The 27,028-nt window shown below is 48.1% G+C and overlaps 1 protein-coding gene and 1 long non-coding RNA gene across 58 annotated transcripts in view; one reads left to right on the forward strand and one right to left on the reverse strand.

Annotated features, from left to right (window-relative positions):
• Positions 1-5,224, reverse strand: part of LOC102163670 (uncharacterized) — a 43,473-nt gene extending 38,249 nt beyond the window's left edge. For 6 of the 7 annotated variants that reach the window (XR_014829265.1, XR_014829267.1, XR_014829266.1 and 3 more), the window contains exon 1: positions 4,137-5,224. This is a non-coding gene — a long non-coding RNA (uncharacterized LOC102163670). The remainder of the gene's footprint in view (positions 1-4,136) is intronic. The other variant, XR_014829263.1, reaches the window with a different exon arrangement.
• The window catches only part of FUBP3 (far upstream element binding protein 3), a 55,269-nt gene continuing 28,591 nt past the window's right edge, over positions 351-27,028 (forward strand). For 17 of the 51 annotated variants that reach the window (XR_014829520.1, XR_014829082.1, XR_014829081.1 and 14 more), the window contains exons 1-2: positions 5,350-5,527; positions 17,197-17,302. Coding sequence is in view for 20 of the 51 variants with exons in the window: in XM_084997780.1 (XP_084853906.1) it covers positions 5,444-5,527; positions 17,197-17,302 (190 nt within the window). In the remaining 31 variants the exon portion in view is untranslated. 51 annotated transcript variants of the gene reach the window in all.

The raw sequence follows: 27,028 nt of genomic DNA on the forward strand, positions 1-27,028 counted from the left end.
ATTGAGGCTACCTCCAGAAAGAGCAAAACACGAGATGACAAACAAAAGACAGGACAATTAGAGGACCAGTAAAGAGAGTCTAGTATCAGAATAACAGAAACTCTAGAAAGATGAGTAGAGAAAATAATGGGGGAAATGCTCAATTAAGCAGTTAAAGATAATATCCAGGATTGAAGGGCATTAATTTCCACATCAAAAGGGTAACTGAGTGGCCAACACAACGGGACTGGAAAAAAAGACCCACTTCAAGACACATCACTGGGGAATTTCAGAATACTGGGGGTGGAAAAGAAGACTCTATTCAATTTCCAAAGAAAAGGGAAAAAAAGTCAAAAAAGATCATAAATCAGAATTGCATCGGGCTTATTAACAGCAACAATGCTTGCTAGAAGATAATGAAGGAGTGTCCTGGAAATTATTACCTCAATCTAAAATTCTATACCCAGCCAATCTATCCATCAAGGGTGAGGACCAAACAATGATCTATAGCCATTTTCCTACAGTCAGCCAGGAGTTCCTCTGGATGGAACTGCTGCTACCACTTCAATTCTAGCAGCTCATCTGAGGGAAACTCTACCCAACTGATAATACTCTGGGATTTGGTAAATTGGGATTCATCTACTTAACATAATTTAGTGGCACTATGGACCAGATACTTGGTGTCAGGATACAGAAATTAATAGCAGTGTGATTTCTATTAGATATGTCACTTGACATCACTGTTTTACTTCCTCCACTCAGGGAACATATCTGGTGTTTGCTGACTTTGTCTCATAAAGGTGATGGAAAGGACAAGAGAATGAGAGAGTAATTCCAACTCCTCAAAAAGAAGCTATGAAGGAATATAAACTCCGTTATCAGCACTGACTTTTGTCTATCCAGGAAACATTTCCAGCCACCGAGTCCATCTGGAACAGAAGGATTCCCTCTCTTTCACTCCCATTCAGAAGTGGATGGGGAGCTCCACTCCTGGCCGCAGCTGATTGGTTTAGAGTGGACACCTGACCTTTCTGAGCCAATCAGAATCTTGCCCTAGAAATATAAAACTGGAATGAAGATTACGAAGTCAGCTTTTCTCTTCAGGTGGCTGGAAATGGTGTCATGTAAACTCCAGGGCTGTTTGCCTCCATATTCCAGTCTGAGGAGCAGAAATTGCAAGTTGGCCACAGAAAGGAAGAAGCCCCAAAAGGCACGAGACAGTTACTAAGGTGAGAGATGAAAAGACAGCCCTTCCTGACTTGCCAGCCTTGCTCCATTGCCAGCCCACTCCTTTCACGGCATGCACTTCATAAGTGTCCACAGCAGCATTCCAATGGATTCCCCCACTTTTGACACCTTGAAATTTTATTTCCCAGGGTGATTTTTTTTGTCATGGTAAAATATATATAACATAAAATTTATTGTTGTAACCATTTTAAGTACAATTCAGTAGCATTAGGAACATTGTCAGTGTCGTGCAACCATCACCACCATCCATCTCCAGAATTCTTTCATCACTCCAAACTGAAACCGTACCCATTAAATAATAAATCACAATAAACGTATACTTACCATGTGATCCAGACACTCCTAGGTATTTACTCAAGAGAAATAATAGTAGGTATCCTTATAAAGACTGATATTCAATGTTATTTATAACAGTCCCGAATTGGAAACTGGCCAAATATCCACCAGCAGGTTCATGAATAAATGAATTATGGCATGTACCCATTCAATTGAACATGATTCAGCAATTAAAAAGGAATGAGCTATTGATATACATACAACACAGATGAATCTCAAAATAATTACGCTGTGTGAAAGAAACTCAGACAAAAGAGCACATACTGGGTGCTTTTAGATAACATCCTAGAAAATATAATCTATACTGACAAAAAAAACAGATTGGTGATTGTTTGTGGCTGAGGGGGCTAGAGGAGGGGCTACTGGGAGGACTGGGCGGGGAGTGGGATGGAAAAACTACAGGGGAGCCTGAAGAAACTTTTCAAGGGGGTGTACGTGTTCATGACGACAGTAATGATGGCTACACAGATTTACATACAGGTAAAACGGTATCAAAGTAAACACCTTGAATATGTACAGTTTGTTGTGTATCAAATTTTATCAATAAAACTTGGAAAAAAACACACTGGATGTTAGAAGACAATGAGTGATACCTTCAGCGTTCTAAAGGAGAATTATTTACACTCTCGACCTCTACAACTGTCCAAACTGTTCACTGAGAGGGCAGGATAAAGACTGTTTTGGACAAGCATGGTCCCCAAAAATTTACCTGCAAGTACTCTCAACTTATTTGAGGGTGTAATATTATTCTATAGCGAGTAGGGTGATGGGACAGTGAGACTGGTACTCATACTCTGGTGGTAAGACACAGGGTACCATTCTAACACCAGATCACTTTACATTGCTCCAAGGAATGTCCTTATTCCCCATCAGTGCTGGAGATTCTCTCTCTCTCTCTCTCTCTTTTTTTTTTTTTTTTTTTTTTTTTTGTCTTTTTAGGGCTGCACCTGTGGCATATGGAAGTTCCCAGGCTAGGGGTCAGATCAGAGCTATAGCTGCCAGCCTACACCACGGCCACAGTAACGCAGGATCCAAGCGGCAGTCTGCGACCTACACCACAGCTCATGGCAACACTGGATCCTCAACCCACCAAGCAAGGCCAGGGATCAAACCTGCATCCTCATGGATCCTGGTCAGGTTTGTTAACTGCTGAGCCATGAAGGGAACTCCTTATAAGCCACTGAAATGGTGAGGTTTGTTAATGAAGCATAACCCAGACTCTCCTTAGTGATACAATTTCATTTTAGAGTGGCTTATAGTTGGTGATAACTAAGGAAGCATTTCAGTGTCATCAGTAATGCACCTCTAAAACCTAGGGGAGGATGGCTGACTTAGGTGACAGTCTCATATGCAAAGCAGTCACAAACAGAGTACATGGTGTAGTTTTTTTGTTTGTTTGTTTGTTTGTTTTCTTTTAAAATCTCTGAGAATCTTTTCCTATCCAATTTGGGTGAAAGCGTTCTCATTCATGCATTTCAGAAATACTGAGAGCCAACAAAATTCCAGGCATCGTGTTAGGTAGAGGGTACAGTAATGAGCAAGGCAAGCGCAGTCCCTGTCTCAGCAGAGGTTTTATTCTAATGGCAGAGACAGACGATACATAATTGCACGATGATTTCAAAGCAGTTGTGATCAAAGCTAAGATGATGACGCCTAGGGTGTCAGCAGAACATATAACCATGGACCTGACTGGGTCTGGGTCAACTTCCTCTTGGGTGCCCCCAGAAATAAATGAGTTGCCCCAAGTTACTCAAACACTAAAAGGGGGAAGAATCAGACCCTTGTCCTCCTACTTAGGCACTCTGTGGTCTTTGGACAAAGCCTTGAAACTGTGCCTCATATTTGAGCCAACAACCCTGTTTTCACTACTTATACTCAAGGGAGAGCCAGCTGGAATTTGGATGACATACTCATATGACCTCAGATTTTTAAAAAGACTCAAAACACAAGTATCCGTGATATGGGGTCAATAAAACTATTCCTGTTTGGGAAGGCTGATGGCATATCCTTGATTTTTACAAGAACAGCAGAGTTAAAACATTCAACACATGCAGGCTGGACCACAAGTAAGTGTGTTGGCATGTCAGTTCTGCCTCATGATGGCACTTCAACAACAGCCAATGAACTACGTGCTTTCCTGCATGGGGCAAAACGTTTTGTCCGGAAATGATCATCTCCAATATTGCAATTTTGCCAAATTCTTTTATTTTACTATAACTGAGGAGTGAATCCACTTTGGCTTGATTCAACTCAAAATAAGTTCCCTAGGCACCTAGGGATACAGGGAAAGGTAAGACTCAAGTCTCTGTTCTAAAGGAACTCACTGTCTGGAGAGGACTTGTGGTTGCCCAGTGGAGAGGGGAGGGGCTGGGAGGGACTGGGAGTTTGGGGTTAGTAGATGCAAACTATTAGGTTTAGAATGGATGGATGATAGGGACCTGTTACGTAGCACAGGGAACTGTATCCAGTCTCCTAGGATGAGCTATGATGGGAAATATTTAAAAAAGAATGTATGTATGTTTTTAAAAACCATTTCATAGCAATAAAATAAATAAATAAATAAAGGAACTCACGGTCCAGTAGTGAAGTCATTAACAAATGAGGAATTGCTCTTTGATTACTGGCCAGTTATCCTTCATAATGCTTTCCAAAACTTAAACTCTCCTAGTATGCTGACACAAAGGCACGGTGGATTTTACTTCATTTCCCCTTTCTCAGCGCTCATCTTCCTTCAAAACTTGAAGATGGGCGTAAAATGTTTGACACCATAACTCCCCGTTAATATCCAATTGGCAACATAGGACTTGGAAATATTCACCATGAGAGTCATCTTGTGAGTCCAATTTGGACCTACCACTAATAAGATGTGTGCCAAGCCTCTAAGCCTTGTGTCTTTGTGGGGGGGGGGGGGAGGGAGAAAGAGTTTGCTCATTTGTAAAATCCACTTCAAAACTCAAATGCGTTCCCGCATTAAGACTCCTTCCTTTGCTTTGAAATATCTATATCTAGTTACTATCACTGTAAAAAATTAATTAAGCCTTCCAAGAAGCCCTCTTGCAATACTGTTTGGACTCGGCAAGCAGGGAAGCGATGATGGTCTCGTGGTATTTCCTGTTTCCCCCGAGTCCAAGTTCATGAAGGAATGTGTAAAAAGACACCACGCTGGCTTTCCAGTAGGAGCGTCCCTCCTGAGCCTTGTCGCTAGGCAACCCCAGGTGTGGCATTAGCCCATCCTCGGGCAAACTGATTACGATGCAAGAACTTGGGCCCAGAACTCTGCAAACGTCGGGCACTGACATTGTGTAGTGCTGTTCCTTGCCCTCCAGCCTCCCTTTGGGTCCTCACGGTGCCATTTCAAAGCGCTCGGTCCCAACACGCCTAGTCAATGGTCTTTTCCGAGATAGGCAGCCAGGGTCAGGCTTTTGGTGAACCAGGACTGGCCAGGGTGCCGTCTGGGCAAAGCCACGTCACTCCTCTCGGAATTTCCCAACGACCAACAGCAGGACACCTCGAGCCACGCGCACACACACACACACACCTCAAGGGCCCGTCATGACCTCGCCGACGGCCCTGGACCAAACCGCATCTGGGAATGGCGGGGTTGCGACGCGTCCACAGAGACGGGACGGCAGCCTCACGCGCTGGACCCGCCCACGCGCCCGCGGCCCCGCCCCCACTTCCGGCCGGACCGCGGTCACGTGCCCGGACCCCAGCCCAGCAGACGCGGCTCCTCTCGCGTCGGCGAGCCTCCTGGCTTCTCTTCCGCCGGAAGTGGGGCGACTTTCCCTTTCCGGCTACGGGTCCCCAAGCGGAGCTGGAGGCCGGACAGGGGAGCCCGGTGGCGGCGGTGGCTGCGGCGGCGGCGGCAGTGGGGGCGGTAATGGCGGAGCTGGTGCAGGGGCAGAGCGCTCCGGTGGGGATGAAGGCCGAGGGCTTCGTGGACGCCCTGCACCGTGTCCGGCAGGTACGGGCGCGGCCAGCTGGCGGGAGCACTGGAGCCCAAGGCGGGGCAGGGTCGGGCCTGATGGGGAAGAGGGGGGTCCGGCCTGGGGGCAGGAGGTAGCCTGGGTTGACGCCTCACCTGGGTTCAGCCGTTCCTTGGGGCTCCTGCAGCCGGGAGGGGCAGAGGGATGAGGCTCCACCGCGAGGCCCAGGCCCAGCCTGTCGGGCGGGTCTCCCAGGTGCCTACAGACGCTGGGAAAAGATTTACCCAGGACGCCTGGCCCTGTCGTGCCCCCGCTCTGGGGCTGGACCAGCAGGGCAGCCGGCGTGGGGTTCTGAGGTTCACTAGAGGAAGGGGCTGGGGAGCTCACGGTGAGGACCTGGGTCTAGACAGCAGGTGGCTGTTTCAGGCCCAGTAGTTTCTTAAAACTTGGGAAATATCCTCTTCAGACTTGCTGTATTTCGAGGGTGGAATGTAAGGAATTGGGTGTTGGGAATTGAGCACCTTTGAAGGTGCTCGGGAAGAGGGGGAAAGGAAGATGTTACATAGGTGTGGGTGGTCCACGAGAAGTAAAAATTCCTTATGGGCAATAGTTTTTCCTCTTTCAGGGAGCATATGATATGGAGTCATTCCAACAGTGAGATTTGACCATCTGACAATGTCGTGCATTTTGTCAGTTAAATAAACTGATTTTTAAGAGGTTGCAAACTTCTCTGGAGAATGAATATGGGACCTGCCAGAAATACTCTGGTTTCTGGTATGATGCTTAGAGCCGGACATGTCCTCGTATGGTGCATGAAACGTCCTGACGAGTTAGCTCTAACATTTAAACGTCTGCTGAGTGTCTTATGCTCATCATCTCTTCCTGTTTAATTGTAGGCATACTAACTGATACTTTACAAGTTGGGCTGTAACTAATTACTGCTTGATTCCTAACAGAAAGCCCCAGGACTCATTGTATTAGAAGAAAGTCTCCACTCGGTCGCTTGAAGATACGATCTTTACACCTCTTTCCAGTATTCCAGGGGAGGGAACCCTACCTGTTTCCCAGATACTGACTTTTCATTTTAATACTGATGCTCCTATAGACCTTACATTGGATCCCAGAAGTTTCCAAACCTGTGGTTCCGCCTAAAATTCTGTCTGATGACTTGTCACTTACTGCCTAGGCACCAAGCAGTACAATAGTGAGTCTCCATCTTCCTTAGACTTCAGAGCCAACCAGTGGCTGTAATGGATGAACATGCCATCCCGCTCCCCTTCCGCCAGTCTGCTTGCCGGCGTGTTGCCCTGCTCTCCTCTACAGCACAGGGTCCTGAACCTTGTTTCTCACTGGCTACTAATATGTAATGGCTTTCACTCTGTGCTGACGTGTGACAATCACCTTGTTGGCCTCTGTATCCAGGAAGAATTATAGTCACTGCCCTAAAGAGCTCAGATCCTCAGGTTGCAGAAGGCCTGTAGTTGAACCTAAAATGAATTTTGAACCATTGAGAAGACTTTCTGCTTCTCTTGAGCCAGTGGTTGAACTCGTATTCTTGGACAACCTGCTCAAGAGGGAGGGAGACCCTCCGTTAAATGCTGACCTAATGTGGATTGTTGAAGCAGTGTGTTTACTGCTAGCAGAGGAAACGTCACTGGAAATGTTCCCAGCTCTGAAATGCACCATTGACTGGAGCAGTAATAAGTCCCATGGAGACAGTGCTGTCAGTGTATTACTTCTGAATATTAACAGCTGGAGGTCGATACTATCTCCAAGGATTTGATGGCCTTTAAAAGCTAAAGAAAAAAACAGGTTTGTGGGTAATTTTAGGTTCGTTTATAGATTTGCGTTGGGCAAGAATGGAATGTTAGAAATCTAAAGTATTATGTGCTTATAGTAAAGTTTACTTCAAAGGAACTCATGTGCGCATCTGATGATGGTTTTGCTTCACCGTGGTGTACACAGCTTGCTGCAGAGACATCATCTCCACACACACACACCCCCACACACACACCCACACACCCGGAACTGGAGATAAAAGACAGTATATTTCTTTATTTAAAATGATTACAAAGCTTTCCTTTCTCACATGTGTCCTCATAAACACCAGCGACAGTCTGTAAGGCCTCATAAGTTTGTCAGGGAGCAGTAAGCTGTCTGGTGCTCTCTTTCTCCGGAAGATCACAACAGAGCTTGAGTTGAGCCTGCTGGGATTTAAACCTGCAGAGTCTCTTTAGTCTGGTGTGTGGAGTCCAGCCCCTAATTCACTAAGCTTCCCTCCTGGCATCTTGAAGCCTCCTTGTGTTTCCCTTGGACCCTTTTCCAACAAAGGGAACCAATTGTTGCTGTTCGTTCACTGGGGGTGGCGGGTGGGGTGAGGGGGGGTACTCCAAGATCTGAAGGGAGTCTCTGAAGATGTCATATGAAATTTAAAATTTCTGTAGCCATGTGAAGTTCAATGAGATAATAGTGTTTGGCCAAAGAGATAATGTAACCATTTTTGTAGGGAATTGCACAAATGTAGAAATGTGATCTGATTCAGTCTTAGTGGCAAAGATCTAAAACTGCTGGGTAGGAGTTCCCGTCACGGCTCAGCGGAAGCGAATCTGACTAGCATCCGTGAGGACGCAGCTTTGTTCCCTGGCCTTGCTCAGTGGGTCAAGGATCCTGTGTTGCCATGAGCTGTGGTGTAGGTCACAGATGCGGCTCGGATCCTGCGTTGCTGTGGCTGTGGTGTAGGCAGGCAGCTACAGCCCCGATTCAACCCCCTAGCCTGGGAACCTCCATATGCTACTGGTGCAGCCACCCCCCCCCCAAAAAAAAGACAAAAATAAATAAAACTGTGTATTTTAAAAAAGGAAACAAACAAACATCATGTCCAGTTCTCTGAAGTTAGTGGCTGGTTAGCAAAAGTAAAGTGTCTCTTCAGCTTATAGTTTAGAGAGGGCAGGATCCTAACGAGAGTGGGATATGGACTCAAAACCAGGTTAGGTCATCCTGTCCTGTGGCCACTCTGCCCTCTGCCCTGACTATTATCCGTCCAGCTTACAGGGAGACTTCATGGGGATCCTGGATGAGTTGATGATACAGATGATTGTTTTGTCTAGTTTTTCTAAAAATATGAAAGTGTTCTCAGAAAGCCCACGCTGCTAGTGTAGTAGCATCCATCATCAAGTGGCCCATTTGCATGTTAACAGCGAAGCGTCCCGCCACCGCAGTGGATGCAGAGTCCCGCCAGCCTTCCGCAGGCTGGGCCAGCGTCTGCCAGACATCACCCAAATAGAAGTTCTCTTGCCACACAGCTAGGGCTTTTTAGAACTCTAAGCTCCTATTTTGTCCAGTCAGTGCCTCTGCATTGCATAACTCCAGAATGTTCCATTCCCATAAATACAGTGTAATTGGAGCTTCCTAAAGTTGGGCATTGTGTTGATTCTGCACCCAAGCGTTTGTGACCAAGCAAGTCCATGGAAAGTAACCTTGGGACAGACTTTTTAGAAATCGCAAACCTATTCTTTACCCGCGCCTTTTTTTGGGGGGGGGGAATTATTGATTTATTCATTGGTCTGGGGCCACAGACGTTCCACAGGCCTCTTCCAGAAAATACTCCCCGGGTGCTGCCGTTTCACCCTTGGCGCCCGAGCTGTGAGGGGTTCGGCTCGTGTGCTGTGTACAAGCAGGCACTCACATTTCCTGTGAGAGAACGTGTGGCCACCGTTTAAAGAAAAGGCCGTCGGGTGCTCCTCGAGAGGGACTGCCTGTTCTCACCTCGTAGGTGGTGTAGGTGGCGTTTGTGCCCAATGACAAAGGCACGTGTGCTGAATGCGCAGTCGCTCTCCGTTCACGCCACCGAGACTGCCCCAGCCATGCCCAGGGGTTGAGGAGCTCAGCCCACAGTTGACAAGGGACTAACTCCTGCATGTACGTTCCTTTTAACTGTCTCAGACCCTTGGAGAACCCAGTGTCTGCAGGACATCTGTGGGCTGCCCTGTATCTCTGATGGAACCCAGTAGAGGACCCTGCAGGAGCAAGTTCTCGTAAAAGGGTTTGGGGGACGTGACTGAGCCCATTTGGGTCACTGCACTTTAACGGAAGCACTGAACGTCATGTTTGGTATTGGAAAGTGGATGGTCCATGAACACATGCTCCACTGTTTGCCTTTTATTCTCATTTTTAGCTAAGACTTAATAGCCCGTGTGTATCCTCAAACTAAGGTTTCTTAAGTCCCGATTAGTTTGTAGGTACAAAGTTGCCTAGACCAGAGTTCTCAAACTAGGGTCCATGGGCTGGAGAAGGCTCCCTGTGGGCCTGCAGGCAGGCTTTGTTTGACCACACAGTGGCAACACTTAGAAACTAGAACAATTTCGCGTTAAAATTTGAGATTTCTAGCTGGGCCCCGGCCACACTGCTCCTACACTCTGCAGGGACCTTATTCAGGAGGGCTGGGGAGCGGCAGCCCCTCTGCACAGGCCTCGACGTCCCGGGTGGCCTTTGTGGCCACCATGTTGCTTTTGTCTCATACTGCCCGTTTGGAGTTTTGTTACGGAGACACTTGGGAAAGAACAGCCACAACTTTTGGAGGCACAAACTCCTTTTTTTATCCTAATATCAAATGATAGCAAATCACTTACAAGAGCGTTGAGAATTGTGATGGGATTCGGATTACCTGCCATTCATTATTTGAGGACCTGCTGAGTCCATGGCCTCTTGCTGGGTGCTGGGCCAGTGTAAAGCTAAACAAGACAAGGTTGCTGCTGGTTTTCTCTTACCATGCAATTAGATCCTCACACAACAACCAAGTGAAATAGGCAAGGGTTATGATTCTCATTTTATATTTGAAAATAATAAACCAAAGGGAGATAAAGCCATTTTCTCAGAGGCATGCAAATAGTTAACATATGTAAGAGTTCTTAGACCCGTGTCTTCTGCATTCTAAGAGGGACTGGGTTCCTTTGCAGAGGTGGTTGGGTAGTTTCCCATCTCGATGAGGTATCTGCAGCAGAATCTTTGAACAGAGCATTGAAGGGATGCTGGTGCCATTAGATGGGACATAGGGGAGAAAACTAAAGGTTATGTCTTCTTTAGAGCCTTTAGTATGGGGATTCTCAGCTTAGAGCCTCTGCAGGTTGTCTTAGTATTTTGCCTACAGAGAGGCTTCTCCACATCGTCTTAAATATAGCAAATGTTTAATGAGCATATTCATGTACCAAGACTGTTGCTGTGTATGAGGGAAGTTCTTTAACTTTTTTGAAGCATGAACCTTTTTCAGACTTGAAAACTTAGAACCTTTCCTCAGAAATATCGAAATAGCTTTGTATGTAATTTCAGGAGGTTCATTAATTCTCTAAAGCTAATCCCTGGAGCTCCTAGTTCAGGAACTACCGAGATGATTGAAACAGGTCTACTCAAAGAGCTCCCTGTACTGGGGAGCCAGTATAACCAATAACCTGAGTGAGGTCACGCTACTTAAAGGTAGTTTATAAAGTGCTTTGCAAACACAGACAAGGGAGTATTTAATTCCACCCAAATGTGGGTGGCATGAAGTTGTCAGGAAAAGCTACCAGGAAGAGTAGGTATCTTATTTGATTGGCACATAGAATTCCTTGTTTTGGTTAACGCCAGTTAATAGGGCAGGGTCAGCCAGGGCCCATCTCTGATGACAGTAGCTACCATTCATTGAGGTTGTGTTTTGCTGGGTGCCAGGCAAGGACTTTCCTGTAAGTTTTTTTCATTTCATGGTTACTGCATACCCAGGAGGTGGTACAGTGAAGTGGTTATTAAGACTTTGGATTCAAAGTTGAGGTCAAGTTGTGGTTCTGCTACTTACTAGCTTAGTGACTTTGGACAAGTTGTCTAATATCTTTAAGGCTCAGTTTCCTCATCTGTAGACTGAAGACCCTTGATGGTGGGTGGGTGTGTTTAATGACTAATACTAGAAGTTAGGAGGTTTACTCTTGGGAGATGGGGTGGGTAGCAGCTGAAGAAGGCATGGGACCAGCCTCTGGGGTGCTGGTTGCATTCTGTTTCTTGATCTGGATGCTAGTTTCACAGGCATTTTAATTTTAGTACATGAACATTCAAGCTATAAACTTACCTATGTACGTTTTTTTTCTGTATTATTGTTACTAATAAATAAAAGGTTAAAAGAGCAGACATTTCTTGTTCCTTATGCTATGCCCAGCACCATTCTGGGTGCTTTACATTGTTTCCTTGGTATCCTTACTGGATACAATTCCGCACAGCCTGGCTCCCGATCCCACAGAATTGAAGCTTGTAGCTGCTTTCTGTGGTCACTGTGAAGATTGAATGAGGGTCCCCCCAGGCGCTTACTAAGTGCACAGTCAATCCGATACACCCTTGTCTTCATTGTAGTCTCAGGAGTGGATGCCTAACAAGGACCTGCCTCTGTGACCATGACTTCAGACCCTGTCCTCCGGGACTGGCTCACCCTTAGCCCCCGCGCTCAACTGCTCTGGCCACATACTGTTTCTTCCTGCTGCGGGGAGTCCAGACTTTCAGCCCAGCCTGTGAGTTCTCTAGGGCCAGGGCAGGGCCCCTTTGGGCGACCGTGGAGCAGAGGCTCCAGAGGAGCAAGCTGAGTTCCTCCTCCCGGAGTGGGGGTGTGAGCTGTCACCTCTGTCTCACATCTTGCTGGATTCGTGAGAATCGGCAGTAACTGTATCGAGTAACATGGGCCTAGTATGCGGGTGACTTTGCCTATTTCCAGTTGGTATAAAGATGCAGTAACTGTGAAGCTGGGGAAGTAGTCACAGCTTCCTGTTTGGATCTAGAGCGTGAGCTGCTTTGAGTGTAAAACCTGAAGATGTTAGCTAGGAATAATATAATGGCCACGTTTCCTAACTTCAGTGATTCGTGTACCAGCTTTATGATTTTCGATGTACCAGTGAACCCTCGATAGTCTATTTACTTCCTATTTTTAAATCACATTAAAATTTAGATTTACTTAAAATACCTAAAAAATAGTCTTCCATGCACCTCCCAGAATTGCCTTATGTATTCTTTGGGAAGCACTGGTCTAGTTCATCCCTGGGCTTTCCAGGGAGCAAGACCCCTGAAGGTCTTGCCCAAGGTTATACCCCAGAAGAACTAGCTGGAAAAGCAGGACTCCTGACTGACTCCTGGACACGTGCTCCCCTCCTCCACACTTCCGCTAACTGCTGGCAATAGAGGTTAAATAGGTATGGCGTTGATTTGTATTTCATCCCTTACTGTGTTTAAAATAGCACAGGTAGTAAGATAACGGATTCTCACTGCCTCCCCCCAGAAAAGGGGGGAAAGTGGATCAAGTAGTAGAAAATCAGTAGCAGAGTGCCCTCAAGGTCACACTTGCAGATAAGCGCTGCAGTGGCCTTGGCTTTCTTGGAATATCTCGGCTTCTGTGACTTCTTTTTATTTTCTGGCCTGCACCATTATTAACTGAAAATGTACCTCGCGTCCCTTAAGCAGCTCCTGTTCGGAATGATCAGTTACTGAACGTGGAAGCATTGCATGAGTTCTGTGCACTAGAAATCATTAGGTTTTAAGTCCTTGGGAAGTGACTCTGTTTAAGAAGCTGGGGGAAGGGCAGTTAGCTCAGTCCAGTGGTTAATAGCATAGACTCTGGGGTCAGACAGGCCTGGGCTTCCATGCTGTTTCTGCCACTAAAAAGATGTGTGACTGTGGGCAGGTCACTCAGCTGCCCTGAGCCTCATTTTCCTTGTCTTAAGATGGAAATAATACTACTAACCTCCTAAAGAACCATCACGAGGAATAAATAAGAGCATCTTTAACATGCTCTCGGAGGGCCTAGGCATAGTAGGCACTCATTAAATTTTAACTCATTATCTTAGTGGGCATTTAAAATCATTCTTAGGGAGTTCCTGTCGTGGCTCAGCAGAAACGAACCCGACTAGTATCGCTGAGGATGCGGGTTCGAGCCCTGGCCTTGTTCAATGGGTTAAGGATCCAGGATTGCTGTGAGCTGTGGGGTAGGTCACAGACACGGCTTGGATCCCATGTTGCTGTGGCTGTGGTGTAGGCCAGCGGCTATAGCTCTGATTCGACACCTAGCCTGGGAACCTCCACATGCTGCGCCTATGGCCTTAAAAAGCAAAATAAATAAGTAAATAAGCCAAATAAATAAAATCATTCTTAGCACAAAGTTGCATTTGTATCATTAAGGGAACACAGTGTTTCTTTTTAGTATATTTTATATATAATACCAGTGTAAATTATGCTATAATTGTAAATTTACAATTGTGTAATTGTAAATTTTAAACTCACATCTAACATTTATTTAGCCAGGTTTCAAATGCAGTTATTGACTTTAGAGCTACACCTCTTAACCATTATTGTACATTGTTTTTCTCTTAGTGGAAATTTCCCAAGTTATAGATACGAGAAGCAAACATTGATTTAAGAACAAATCTGAAAATCCTCAGTCACATTTCAGAAGGATGCTTGTTGATTGAATCAAAATTAGGAACAGAGGGAGTTCCCGTCGTGGCGCAGTGGTTAACGAATCCGACTAGGAACCATGAGGTTGCGGGTTCGGTCCCTGCCCTTGCTCAGTGGGTTAACGATCCGGCGTTGCCGTGAGCTGCGGTGTAGGTTGCAGACGCGACTCGGATCCCACATTGCTGGGGCTCTGGCGTAGGCCGGTGGCTACAGCTCCGATTCAACCCCTAGCCTGGGAACCTCCATATGCTGCAGGAGCGGCCCAAGAAATAGCAAAAAGACCAATAAATAAATAAAATAAAATAAAAACAAATTAAAAAAAAAATAGGAACAGAAAGCTCTTGTAGCTTTTTTAGCGTATCAGCTTTGGGGAAAAAAAAAATTACATTCCAGCAACATGTGAAACGTATCATGTAAATGACAAAGAAGGCCAAGGCCTCGGGAATAACACCTTAGCCACTTTGAAAGGAAGGGAAGAGATTTGGAAGCCAAGGGGCGTTATCGGAAGAGTGCCAAGACACTGCCTAACGTGCGGAGCTTGTGTTTGGGGTCCCGCCTTTGTCGTTTGACATGCGCGCTGTCGGGGGACTCCTTATAGGCATACCTTTTTCTTTCATGTGTTGGGGGTCATCCTCACTGCTGCCAGTGTTTTGGTCTGTCTTTAACCACACAACTGGGCCATTAATCTTGAAAAAGCCCCATCAGCCATTAACCGCTCAGTTTATTGTGGCAGATGAAAGGGTCTCCATGGGGCATGAGCCACTGCAGTGTTCTCACCTTTTAATCCACCTGCTTTCCCAGCTGAGTCCTTCAAGATAATTTTGCAACTTAAGTAAGCAGCCAACCTCCACAAGCTTATCCCAAAACAAATATGGAGAGCAGGATTGCAAGTTGGCCGTGGACTGCTGTAAGGCAAGATTTGTGCAGTGTTTTGTGTTAGAGCAAATGGCCACTGGCCTCGAGATTTGAATGTCAAAGATGGGGTTTCTGTCAACAGTCTTAGTAGTTTAATTATTTAACTTGTTTTTTAAGAAGCACTTATCCAGGCTGCCATCACCTGTAGTATAGACAGGGCAAACTTTTTCTCTAAAGGTCCAAATTATTTTTATGTCTGTTTATAGAATATGTAATGTAATTTATGTATACTTAGTAATATATATAATTACTATACATACATATAGGCTGCACTCCATATGGCCTCTGAGAAATGAGTGTGACTGGGTTTACAGAAGCAGCTAGTTCACCTGCCACCGTTTGCTGGCCTAGAATACCTCCTAAATGATCTTCCTACTCTGTCCCCTTAGACTTATTAATTATCCTTGTCCAGGGGCATCTAAATTTTATTTTGTTTTATTTTATTTATTTGGTCTGCACTCACTGCATATGGAAGTTCCTGGGCCAGGGATTGAACCCGCACCATAGCCATGACTAGAGCCACTGCAGTGACAATGCCAGAGTCTTAACCTGCTGAGCTACCAGGGAACTCCCAAGGGCATGTTTTAAAAATCACAAATCAGCAGGTTGCTAAGCCTTGTAGTTGCTTCCTATAACCCTTCATATAAGATCTAAGCCCCTTCCCATGACCTACAAAGCCCTTGCCCACTTCTTGGAACACATCTAGTTCTTTCTATTTTAGTGACACAGACTTCTCATTCAGACTCATACCTACCAAGCTTGCTCCTGCCTCAAGGCCTTTGTCCATGCTGTTCCCTCTGCCTGGAATGCTGTTCCTCATCACGTAGGTTTCACATCACATGTTGCCTCACAGTAGCCTTCTCTGGTCACCCTGTCCAAAGTAGCTCTTCCGAGGACTGTGTTGTTGTCTTCTCTCACTAGCTTCACGCTTGTCACCAGCCGAAATGGTCCGTTTATTGAGTAGCCTGTATGCCTCTGACTCCGCACTGACGGCTGAGAATAGGAGCCTGCCTGTTGTTCAGCACAGAGCCCAGCACGTAGTAGGCACTCAGCTTCTGTTGGGTGAATTGCCTTGTTTTACAGCCCTGGCATTTGTGAAGTGCTTTCTGGTGTACAAAGCTCCTTTGTATTCAGAGTCTGCCGTTATCTTTTCAAAAACGATGAAGCAGGTGGTATGATACCCGGAGGATCTTGTGCAGAGAAGAAAGGGACTTGCCCAGCATCCCAGAACTGGTAATGGAAGGGGCAAGACCTGACCCCAGGGTGCCTCACTTTTAACTGCTGCCTTAGATTTCCCATATCATGATTGTCTTTGGTTGTTTGTTTAAAGTAATTTATGAAGATCTCAGACTTCTGGGCACATTCGGATAATTTCAGGGCAGTTGTTATAAACATTCCTTTGATTAAATGAAAGCGTTGATTTATTGTGAGAATCACATTTAATGCCTAATGAAAACAAAGGAGAGACATTTAAGAAGCTCTGTATAGCATTCGTTTCTGAGGGAAAAGAATTTCATAGCTCTGTTCTGTTCTTTTACGGATAATAAATGTTCAAGTTAAGATAGGGAGCCTCACTGTGGCGCAGGGGAAACGAATCCGACCAGCATCCCTGAGGATGTGGATTCCACCCCTGGCCTCACGCAGCGGGTCGGGGACCTGGCGTTGCTGGGAGCTGTGGTGCAGGTCGCAGACCCGGCTCAGATCCTTCGTTGCTGTGGCTCTGGTGTAGGCCGGCAGCTACAGCTCCGATTGGACCCCTAGCCTGGGAACGTCTGTGTGCCTCGGCTGCAGGCCTAAAAAGCCAAAAAAAGAAAAGTTGAAATAGCTGTCAGAGGTTATCTCGGTTTCCCCAGGGCAGGAATCTGGTGAACTAGTCGGGGCAGATGGGCGTCCTCCGCCTGTCGTTGGGACTGCCGCGAAAGAGCAGCTTTTGTTTTATGTTCCTGTAACTTGTATCGTCACTTTAGAGGGGTTAAAGTTGATGGGACGAATGTGTTCCCAACGAGATGTCCCGTTTGCGCACACATGGCCTTTCGGGTACTGCCGGGAACTTTGTTTCTTGGGGCCTGGCCTTTGCCTTAGCACGTGGCGCACTTGTATGTGAAGTGGTGACTTAAAAATTTGCTCGTGGAAGATGATGGGGTTGGGGCCGTACCATGTCCAAAGACCCACGAGGCCAGCGGGAACCTCAGTCCCTCGTGCGAAGTCCCGGACCTGCCGCGACACTGTTTACCCTGGTCTCCGCCGGTGGGGAGAAGTGGGAAGCAGCCCCTCTTAGCTTTCCCCTCAAGGGAGCCGTGCTTTGTTACTGAGTATTTAAATCTGGTTCTCTCTGTAGATTGCTGCTAAAATTGATTCCATTCCTCACTTGAATAATTCCACACCTCTAGTGGACCCCTCAGTGTATGGCTATGGAGTTCAAAAACGGCCCTTGGATGATGGAGGTAAGTTGCTGTAAATCCCTTTGCCTTTCAGGCGGTGGCGCCCCCGCCAGTTCAGCTGGCGTCTGTGTCAGCCGTTGCCCCACCTGCTTCCTCCAGCGCCTGCCTCCGAAGAACAACGGTGGAGGGGCTCTTGAGGATGCCTTAGCTCAGCCGCTCTCCAGCCTTTGAGTCCTCCCTTGCCTTGATAACACAGGAGTCTCTTCAGCTGCGCTGGAAGGGAAGCGAGTTCGTCTTTGAGCATCCGCGTGGCCCTGGTTTGGCCGATGCGCAAGTCGTGCCTGATTTCGCCCCCGGTTACTCAGCGCACCCCTTTCTCCAAAGCAGCGCCGAGACGTGGTGCCAGGTTCCCCCGACCTTAAAGAAAGGAGCGGGCCGGGCTGGCCTTTCTCCAGCCTGTCTCCTGGTTTTGTTCACCATTCCACTTTATGACAAGCTCTTTCGAGAAGCAGCCATTTTTCTTTCATTCACGCTTTCGATGATTTCGTGGGTGTGTTTATATGCCCTGCTCGCCCCCGAAAGAGTTTGAGACGCCTTAGAACTGTCTGTTACCAGCGCTGGGGCAAAGCGTTTCTGATGCGTTGACTCAGAGAACTTGCACTTCCTTTATCCCTACTTCATCCCCTGCAGAGTGTGACAGTAAAAGGGACTCTGAAATGTACTAGGTTGCACGTGAACATGCACATAGCTGGGGGGGCTGCTCGCTCTCCTGTTCTCTGCCCACATACTCAGCCGTGTGTGTGTGTGCGCGCGCTCACATTTCTGTGATACAGTATATACAGCAGTATGTATTCTGTAATCTCTTTTTCCAGAGAAAACTGGGATATTTTATGTTCATGGAAAAATATGTAATTTGGCATGACTGATGGCTCCTTTTTGGAATACTTGCATAGACTGACAGTGCAGGTTTTAAGGGACCAGCCCTCGTTTGGGTGTAAAAGCGCTTGTCTGTTTTTAGAAAGAGTCTCGATGTTTATGTTCACACGCAGGACGTCTGCCCTGGGGCCGGTGGAACTCCGGTGACCGTTTACACTGCCGCTCTGAAATGGTACTGGCCATCGTCTTTTATTTGATCGGTATTAGTGATTCCTTAGCCCAAATGTGAATGATTGCATTATCTGCATTTTTGCCTTAGCAAACAGCTGTCATGCAGAGAAATCTTTTTTTATTTCTTTGGGGCCATCATGTTTCAGTTCCTCTTATGGGGCATCAATATAAAAATAACACTATGTTCTCTGGCTTTGAGCAGCTGTCTCATTAATGGACATTGTCTCTCTGGCCCACAGTTTCCAGGAACTGAGATCAATGCATTCTCCAGCCCTCAGCCTTATTTTCACCCACCGCACCGCGTGGGGTTTGAGTGTCAAACTTGTGCCCGCAGTGGATAGTATCACTATGCCCTTTGCATAATGAATGCCTAAAAATTTGCAGATGAGCCTCTGGCATCTCGCAGGCTTTTTTCTTCCATTAATCCTTTGCACACCCACTTGAAAGGATGTAGTCACCAGTAAGTCTAGCCTCTCACTTGCAATGCCATTATCGTACACATAGTGTCACCTTTTTTTGAGACCTGTAATTTTCTGAGTGTCTGCCTCGGGGGGACTAAGTCCTTCTGATCCGAGACAGAGCACAGCTTCTTTCTTCCTCCGAAACCTTAAGTCTGCTTTACAGCAGGAAGGAGCTGAGAGAGACTCTTTCCGCCTCGGCCAGGTGGTCCCCAGGCCTGTGTCTTCCCGTGTGAGAGCAGCTGCCATCACTTTTCCTCAGGCTTTCTACATTCTGCATGATAGTAGGATAGAGTTCATCCTCTCTCCTGGTTAAATCACGGAATTACGCAAATGGTTTGTTTTCCTCTGAGTTGGTCTCTACGGTGTGCAGAGTTTGAGGTTGGCTCTTGGGCTTGGAGAGAGCTGGGCATCTGGCCCTGCCCCGGCCTCTTTGGTCAGTTGTCTCCTGACGGTGGTGAGGTCAGTGGCCAGTTCTGTTCTCCTGTCAAGGAAAGTGATGTCTATGTGCTGACCCCACAGCTTTTTCAGGGTCATAGCCTTGCTGTTTGTGAGGTGAGAGTCTGGAAAAGCAGAGACCAACAACAAGCAGGAGTCCCAGCACTTTCTTCTTAGCAATAAAGATTTCCGAAGGCTTTGCAGTTTTTTGTTTGTTTGGTTTGGCTTGGGGTTTTTTGACGGAAGTTCTCCAGATCACTTCTTTAGCAATATGAACTTTCTAACTTTCCTCTAGTGCCAGGTTCTTTAACCTTTAGGAGGTTAAAGTGCAGCCCCCTAGAAGTTTGCAGAGGTGTTATTTGGGTCTATTTAAGAGTATTGCAACTCTTCAGTCAACCAGAAAGAACCTTAACACAAGGCTTATTCAGGACATTGAGGTTTGCAAACGGGGCTGTGAATAGGATTTTTTTTTTTTTTTTTTAAGCTTTTTGCCTTTTTAGGGCTGCACCTGTGGCATATGGAGGTTCCCAGGCTAGGGGTCGAATCGGAGCTGCAGCAGCCGGCTTTCGCCACAGACACAGCAACACCAGATCTGAGTCACGTCTGCAACCTACACCATAGCTCATGGCAATGCAGGATCCTTAACCCACTGAGCGAGGCCAAGATTGAACCTGCATCCTCGTGGATACTAGTAGGGTTTGATACCGCTGAGCCACGACGGAACTCCCTGAATAAGAGTTTTTAAAGTGCTGGGCAGTAAAACAGGGACAAGTTTGTTCCCAGTGCAGGAGGCGTTTTGGGTTAGTTGTACCCCAAGGCAGTTTTGAGTTGCCTGTCAGACTCCTGGTTCGTGAGCCCACCTGGGACCCAGCAAGAGTAGAGCTCAGCTTGCAAAGCGCACCCGGTGCCCAGACCGGGGAAGAGCAGTCATTCTGCCACCCTCTGGCTTCTGGTCAGGCCATTTTACCCGGCAGCATCTTCAGCTCCGGCCTAACCATCTTGGAGGGGCTCCCAATCGATGCGGGAAGCTCCCTGCCGGTCTCGGTGTGATGACATCTCGTCCATACCTCCTTCAATCCATCCGGGTCCATCCTTACGCGCTAGGACTTGGGGCCGCGTCCGGTAACGGGGGCAGGGGCGGGGGCGGGGGTTGGGGGTCCGGGCCTTCCTGACGTGGCCATCGCCTCCCCGTCCTTCCAGTCCTGCTCCCCACCCCGCCCTCGGCAGCAGCCTGGTCATGGACCTGTCTCTGTTCTTCCAGAAGCCCCCCCATCCCGGCGCTTTCCCTGGCTGACTCCCCAGCACCCTTGGTCTCAGAACAGAGAGGACTTCCTCCCGGGACCTGTCGGGATCTTCCTCTTGATTTTCTCCAGGCCCTCAGTTTCTCTCGGCCCTTTCGTCCCTCCTCCCGCCCCTGTTTTTCACGCGCCGCCTCACCGGGAGTGAGGCAGTGCACTCGCTCTGAGCTTCTACGGCGCTTCCCTCGTCCCCTCTTGTCTGCTCTGTTCCGCAGGTCAGAGGGCACACGTCCCTCTCCTATGGATGCTCATGCTGTGATCACAGAGGCAGTTTCTCAGTTGCCCTACCAGCCTCTCTAGCCAGTGAATAAATGCTTGATACTCACGTCCTCCCTCTGCTTAGCCTCTGCTTAGCATTTAGGATAGGGTGTGAAGAGGAAGCTCCAGATGTAAGAGAAGAGTATTAGCTGAGTGGTTTAAGAAGTGCAAATTTAGGTTTAATCTCAATCGGAGGTTGACAAGCTTTTCCTTATAAAAGACCGGGTAGTAAATATTTGAGGCTTTCAGGGGGCGCAGGGTCTCTGTCCCACCCACTCAGCTCTGCCACCAGGGCTGGGAAGGAGCCACAGACAGTGCCTGCGGGCGTGAATTTCACGAATTTCGCGCATGCTGTGTCCCAGCAGCTTGTTTACAAAGGCGGGCAGCCGGGCCTCGGAATTTTCCAACCTCTGATCTGAAATCCACTTTGTCAAATGATTAACTCTAACTCTGGCATGATCTTCAGTGAGGAAGGTGGACCGACCCCACCCCGTCCCGATCCCCTAATTTCCTTCAACAGCTCTCCCTGTCTCAGCTTCCACTGTCTCCTGCCTCGCCCGCCTGAGAAGACGAGCAAGTTCTAATGTGTCCCGCAGGGCTGGTGACAGATGGAAAAGGAATTCTTCCCGCTGTCCCCTCCGTATGTCTAGGGTCAGTGACAGCATTTTCTCCAGTTCTTCCCCCTTCGAGAGTTTTAGGGAATCACGTCCCCTGGAGCTTTTATAGCTGAACCAAACAGACCGCATCTCCTCCTGTCCTCTCTGTAAAGGGGGGCGCCAGAATGAGACCTTTGGGTGCATGAAGCCTTGCTCCTGCCCTTGCCAGGGGACGGCGGTGGTGGTGGCAGTGGGTGGGGAGTGGTGGTTCACGGGTGATTTTGAAAACGTACCTGCCTTTTCTGCCAAAGGCTTGCCTTGGACACAGAGGCGGGAGCTTTCTGGACTTGCCGCGCTTTCTCATTCCGTGTGGATGTTTACGACGACGGTCTTTTTGCGCAGGGCAGGAGGGCGGGGTGTTCCGTGGGCTGCCGAGTGAGTTCTTTACGGGGAGATCGGAGTAGAACGTTTCCCGCTCCTTTCCCAGGTGTGTTTCAGCCCTCGAGGCTTAGGGCAAGAAGAAGGCGGGGGAGAGTGAGGAGGAAAGACTGTTCCAGGTTCAGGGATGAGAGTTGCCCGTGCTCACGGGGGAGAGGGGCGTTCGGCCCACTGCCTGTACCCACACCACCTCGAGCAGGAGCCTTCAAGGGCAGAGCCTCTACTTTGGAAAGAGAGGAAGAGGCATCTCAGAGAGGTTGATGCTGTCCCTGCATGGAGGGTAACGGCGGCTGCTGCAGGGGTGAAGAGCTGAGACTAGCTCCGTTGCTGGAGTTCCCGCTGTGGCTCAGTGGGTCGCAAACCCAACTAGTATCGTGAGGATGCGGGTTCGATCCCTGGCCTCGCTCAGCGGGTTAAGGATCCTACGTTGCTGTGGCTGTGGTGTAGGCCGGCAGCTGCAGCTCTGACTCAGCCCCTAGCCTGGGAACTTCTATATGCCGAGGGTGCAGCCCTGAAAAGCAAAAAAATGTATAAAATAAAATAAAGGTCTGTTCCTGAGAGTTGGAGGGGACAGGCGAAGGCCTGCCTTTTATAAATAGGGAAAGTAAGTTGGGGTGCTGTCAAGCAGCCGTCTTCAAGCTTCAGTGAATAGTCCTCCTGGGGTTAGGTGGGTGCGCACGCGTTTCCCGGAATCCTTCTCCAGCTCTTGTACTTCTGAGCACCTCTCCTTGAAATCTCATTTCTTCGGGAGGTGTGTCTGTGCTGGGGATGCCACATGGCACCTTCTCCTTTCTGAGCCCGTTTCCACATCACCCTTCTTTGGGTTATGGTGGTTCATCACCGGAAGTGTCCAAATCCTCAAACCCCTCTAAAGGGATGAGTCCAGGATTCTGAATGGGGAGCCCCAAGATGACAAATTGAGGAGTCGGGGCCTCATTTTTATTGCACAGAGAAGACTCATGGCGGAGGCTCCTGCTGTTCCCTCCTCCCCTTCTTCCCATTCACCAGTTTTAGGATTAAAATTCAGAAGTGAGTGGTGGTCACGTGGGTGCATATTAAAGTAGTTAAAGGCAGCGAAAAAGGAAGTGAGCTTTCTTTTCCCAGGCATAGTATGATCTGACTGGTTGGTTTGACAATTGGCTTAGCCAAGTAGAGGAAATAATAGACATTTTCCATGAAAATGCATGAGCTAAAACCTGTAGTATCGGTGTTGCAACAGAGATAGAACAGAAGCCATATTCAATACCCGTTATGTTATTTGCTCCTATGAACCTAGGGGAAAAATTTAATCGTCAGGTCAAAAGGGATTCTTAGTGTTCTGAAACCCTCTTAGGGAGGATGTGACCCAGAGGGGCTCTTTACCAACAAGCTGGTACATCCGTGGTCTCCATGGAATACCGCTCAGTAGCATAAAGGAACAGACTGTTGATACCTGCAGCGGCCTAGGTGGATCTCCAGGGAATTGCGCTGAGCGAAAAAGCCAGCCCCGAAAGGTTACAGACTGTATGGTCCCACTTATGTGACATTCAGGAATGGAGAGCAGATGAGAGATGCCCTGGGTTTACAGAGGATGGTGGGGGCCCTGCATAGACTAAGACAAGGTCACTGCTGGAAGGAACCCTGGAGCCTAAACTCCTTATTGTAGAGGTGTCTTGAGAAGTGGTTTGACCAAGGGCAGATGACCTGATAAGTGGCAGAAGGAAGACTTGAACCTGGTCTCTGTCTCATGTGCCATAATAGTATATGCTTGAACATGTAGGTGCCGGTGTCTCATAGGTTAGGGTTTGAATCCCAGCCCTGCTTGTTGATAATTGTGTGGCTTTGGGCGGGCTGCTTAACTTCTGTAAGTCTATTTCCGCACCTGTAAAATGGAGATAATACTTACCTCCTGATATTATCATCAGAATTGTAACAGGTTATTTTCAGACTTTTTTTCTTTTTAAACAGCTGCACCTGTGGCTTATGGAGGTTCCCGGGCTACGGGTCGGATCAGAGCTATAGCTGAAGTCTACCCCACAGCCACAGCAATGCTGGATCTGAGCTGCATCGGCGACCTATGCCGCAGCTCACGGCAACACCGTTCCTTAAGCCACTGAGCGAGTGAGCGAGGCCAGGGATCGAATCCGCCTCCTCATAGAGACAATGTCAGGTGCTTAACCCTCTGAGCTACAGCAGGACCTCCTCTTATTTCATTTTTTAATAAAGTGGGTCACAACCCCCTAAATTGACTTCATAACCACTGGATGAAATGAAAATAAGGCATACGCTGTAAGTCAGTCTTGTAGCCTTTATTTTTCCTCTTTCTTTTCCCCCAGAGGTCCCTGGGTAGGCACTTCCTGGGGAGGGGAGCAGGTGGGCTTCCTGGAGACGCGGGTAGCTTGCTGCTCGTCCCAGAGCCTTCTGCCTTTGCCACCAGGCCCTAAACTTTCCGAAGGCAAAGATGGCCTTGCTCACCATTTTATGCCCAGGACCCGGCCCAGCGCCCAGCATCTAAAAGGCCTGATGGGCGCGGGCTCACGCGGGCACTTTGCCCTTTCCTGGAGGCTGGCCTGTGACCCCGCCTTCGTCAGTAACGGGGACTGAGAATAACCGCCTCCACCTCGCAGGGCTTTCGTCGGACTACGTGGGTTCCGACGGGGTTCCGATGGGTGAGCTATCCAGAAGCGCAGCCTTTGAAGCTGGGCTGGTGTTTGTTCATTTCCACTCACAGAGCACGTTCCACTGCAAGTGAGAGCGATGTGATTGAGAGAAACTTGAAGGTACTCTCACTTTAAAAAAAAACAGTAATTTGCAAAATTAGTAACAGATTACTCATCTAAGGACTTTTGAGCCGAATTTAGCAAGTCAGTGTTTTGTGGCCCTGGGGCGAGAGTTGCTGCCATTCAAACACAGGAAGCCTTTGTCCTGTCCTCGGGAGAAAAGCTTTTCAAAAATGCCTTGAAAACTGCAGTGGTCCCCACAGCCAGCTGTAAGTATGACTGACCTTAACTGGGGCTGGAAAGGCGCTGGTCCGAGTGGAGGAGACGGGAATCCGAGTGCAGGAGCAGGAGCATTGTTTGCGGAGGCTGAAGAGGAAGGCTTGATGGATTTGTTTGTTTTGCCAGTCATATAAAAACTGCCGTTTTCACTCCTGACCTGCCCGCCCACCTGCGGGGGGCCTGCTGCTCCCCGTGCACGAGGCTGGCAGGTGCTGTCTGCATTGCTACAAGGGACGACAGGTGCTTTTGTCCCCTGGGCTTTTTTTTTGGGGGGGGGGTTAACCATTAAGATGGTTGCGTGTTATAAAGTTGGGTATGTTCTTCAGTGATGTTTTGTCAGCATGTCTTTGGGGAAAGGAAATGGAGACTTATTTTCTGCCTCAAAAACGGGGAAAACATGTGTCCAGCGCCTGAATCTTTTTCAAAGATCACTATTGAAATGGGCTGGGGGTTACTCTTCAGAAAGAGTGTCTCCCGTTGCAGCAGGAGTGTGTTCTCTGGGAAGCTCATTTTCCTGTTATCCAGGCGCCGTCCCTTTGTGGCTCGTGCGCGTGGGAGAAGTGAGCAGCACGCAGGTGTGCTGCTTGCACACTTGTGCTGGGGGCTGCGGGGCTGAGGGCAGCTTTGGAGGCAAGAGGAGCTGCTGTCGACCGGCCGCTGCCATTAACGGCAAATAGGACTGTTTTATTCAGCGGTTTTCCTTTTCTTACAGTAAAATGACTGTGGTTACCGCTGAATTGAGCTTGCTAGGCGTTCCCGCATGCCTCCCTCGTCTGGCTCGTCTTCATCCTGAAGACTGGGCGGAGGCCCCCGTTGGTGGAGCCGGACGTGACCAGTGTGCTGTGTGAGTGCCCGGTGCCCCTTATCTAACGGCTGGTTTTCCTTTCTAGGCACCAGATGGGAATGTTCCAGGAGGGAATGAAACGTTACAGCACGGGCTGCAGCGTTTGCGTGGAGGAGGGAGTCAGTTTGTCCTGAAGGGCCCACCACCTCAAAGAGCTGAATCTGGATTTGAATTTGATTTCATTCTTCAGTGGTGTGGCCCGCAGCACCCCATCTATTTGTGGGATGATGGTGCGTGCACCTCTATTTTCAGTCTAAGCACCTCCACTTGTCACAAAGTAGTTGGCTGTCAGAAATGATACGGTGTGCGTGACACCTGTGACTCTTTGCCAACACAAAGGAATTTCCTTTTTTTTGTGATGAGCAGAAAATTTCAAATAGCTTTTGAGCACGAGCCCCCCGAAGAATGTTCTCGTGAATCTCTCGAAGCTCTTTCTGGTCGTGTTGCCCTTTATTCTGTCTCGGTGGCTTTTCTGGCTGAAAGATCATCAGCCTCTTGCCATCTCTTACCAAACAGCGCAGCAAACTGAGAGCCAAGGTCCGGCCACGTCACTTCAAGACACTTACTTCTCTGTCTTCCCTGGATGCTCTGCCCCTGAGAGGAGAGTTCGGGGGAGTAAGCAGGGCCGCTGAGCTTGGCCTTCACGTCGGAACAGGCAGCACAACTCGGCAAGCGCGCTGCCGTGGACCCCTCTTTCAGCACGTGGTTTTCATGCCCGCTGCCTGAGGCGGGAGTGGCCCCTCTCCCAGCCTCACGGGCTCAGGGGGCGCCAAGGGTGCCTTTCCTAAGCTGGCCGGTTGTCCACTTTTCACGTGGGGTGGGAATCATGAACATGGCCTGTCCCAAGCAAGGGCATTTGTCATATTCAAACTGGGAATGCGCCAAGAATGCTTTAAGATTCAGTTAAAAACAAAAAAGCGATTCACTTATCCCTGAGAGAAGCAGATTAATAGTATATAATGTCAATATTTTGGCCGCAGACCATTGTCTTGCTATTGATGCAGAAGAAAGACGGTATTGACTCAGCAGCTTTGGGTCCTCTTTGCTAGCATGCCTCTCTCTGCTTTTTCTTCTCCTTTTAAAACATCAGGATCTGGTTGGTTGTTTGGTTTTTTTCCCTCGGACTTCTAATGACCGGCTCCTCTCTGGGCAGAGAATGACAGGGTTAAGTTCCCGCGGAAAGAAGAGCTGTCGGAGTCCTAATTTCAGACGTCAAACCATTTCACTCTTTGTTCGGAGGCTGATGTAATTGATCCTTCTCCACTTATCTCCTGTCTGTCCTTATAACTTTCCCCAGAGACATAGTTTCAGATCCTCTGCTTAGCATGTTGTAAGATTCGTTCAGCTGCTCATAACAGTTAGGATTTGTACTTC

The sequence above is a fragment of the Sus scrofa genome, chromosome 1, assembly GCF_054392235.1.
Source record: "Sus scrofa isolate SSC_HxYL_T2T_F1_AM1 chromosome 1, Sscrofa_HxYL_maternal_Yorkshire_Landrace_v2.0, whole genome shotgun sequence".
Taxonomy (NCBI): domain Eukaryota; kingdom Metazoa; phylum Chordata; class Mammalia; order Artiodactyla; family Suidae; genus Sus; species Sus scrofa.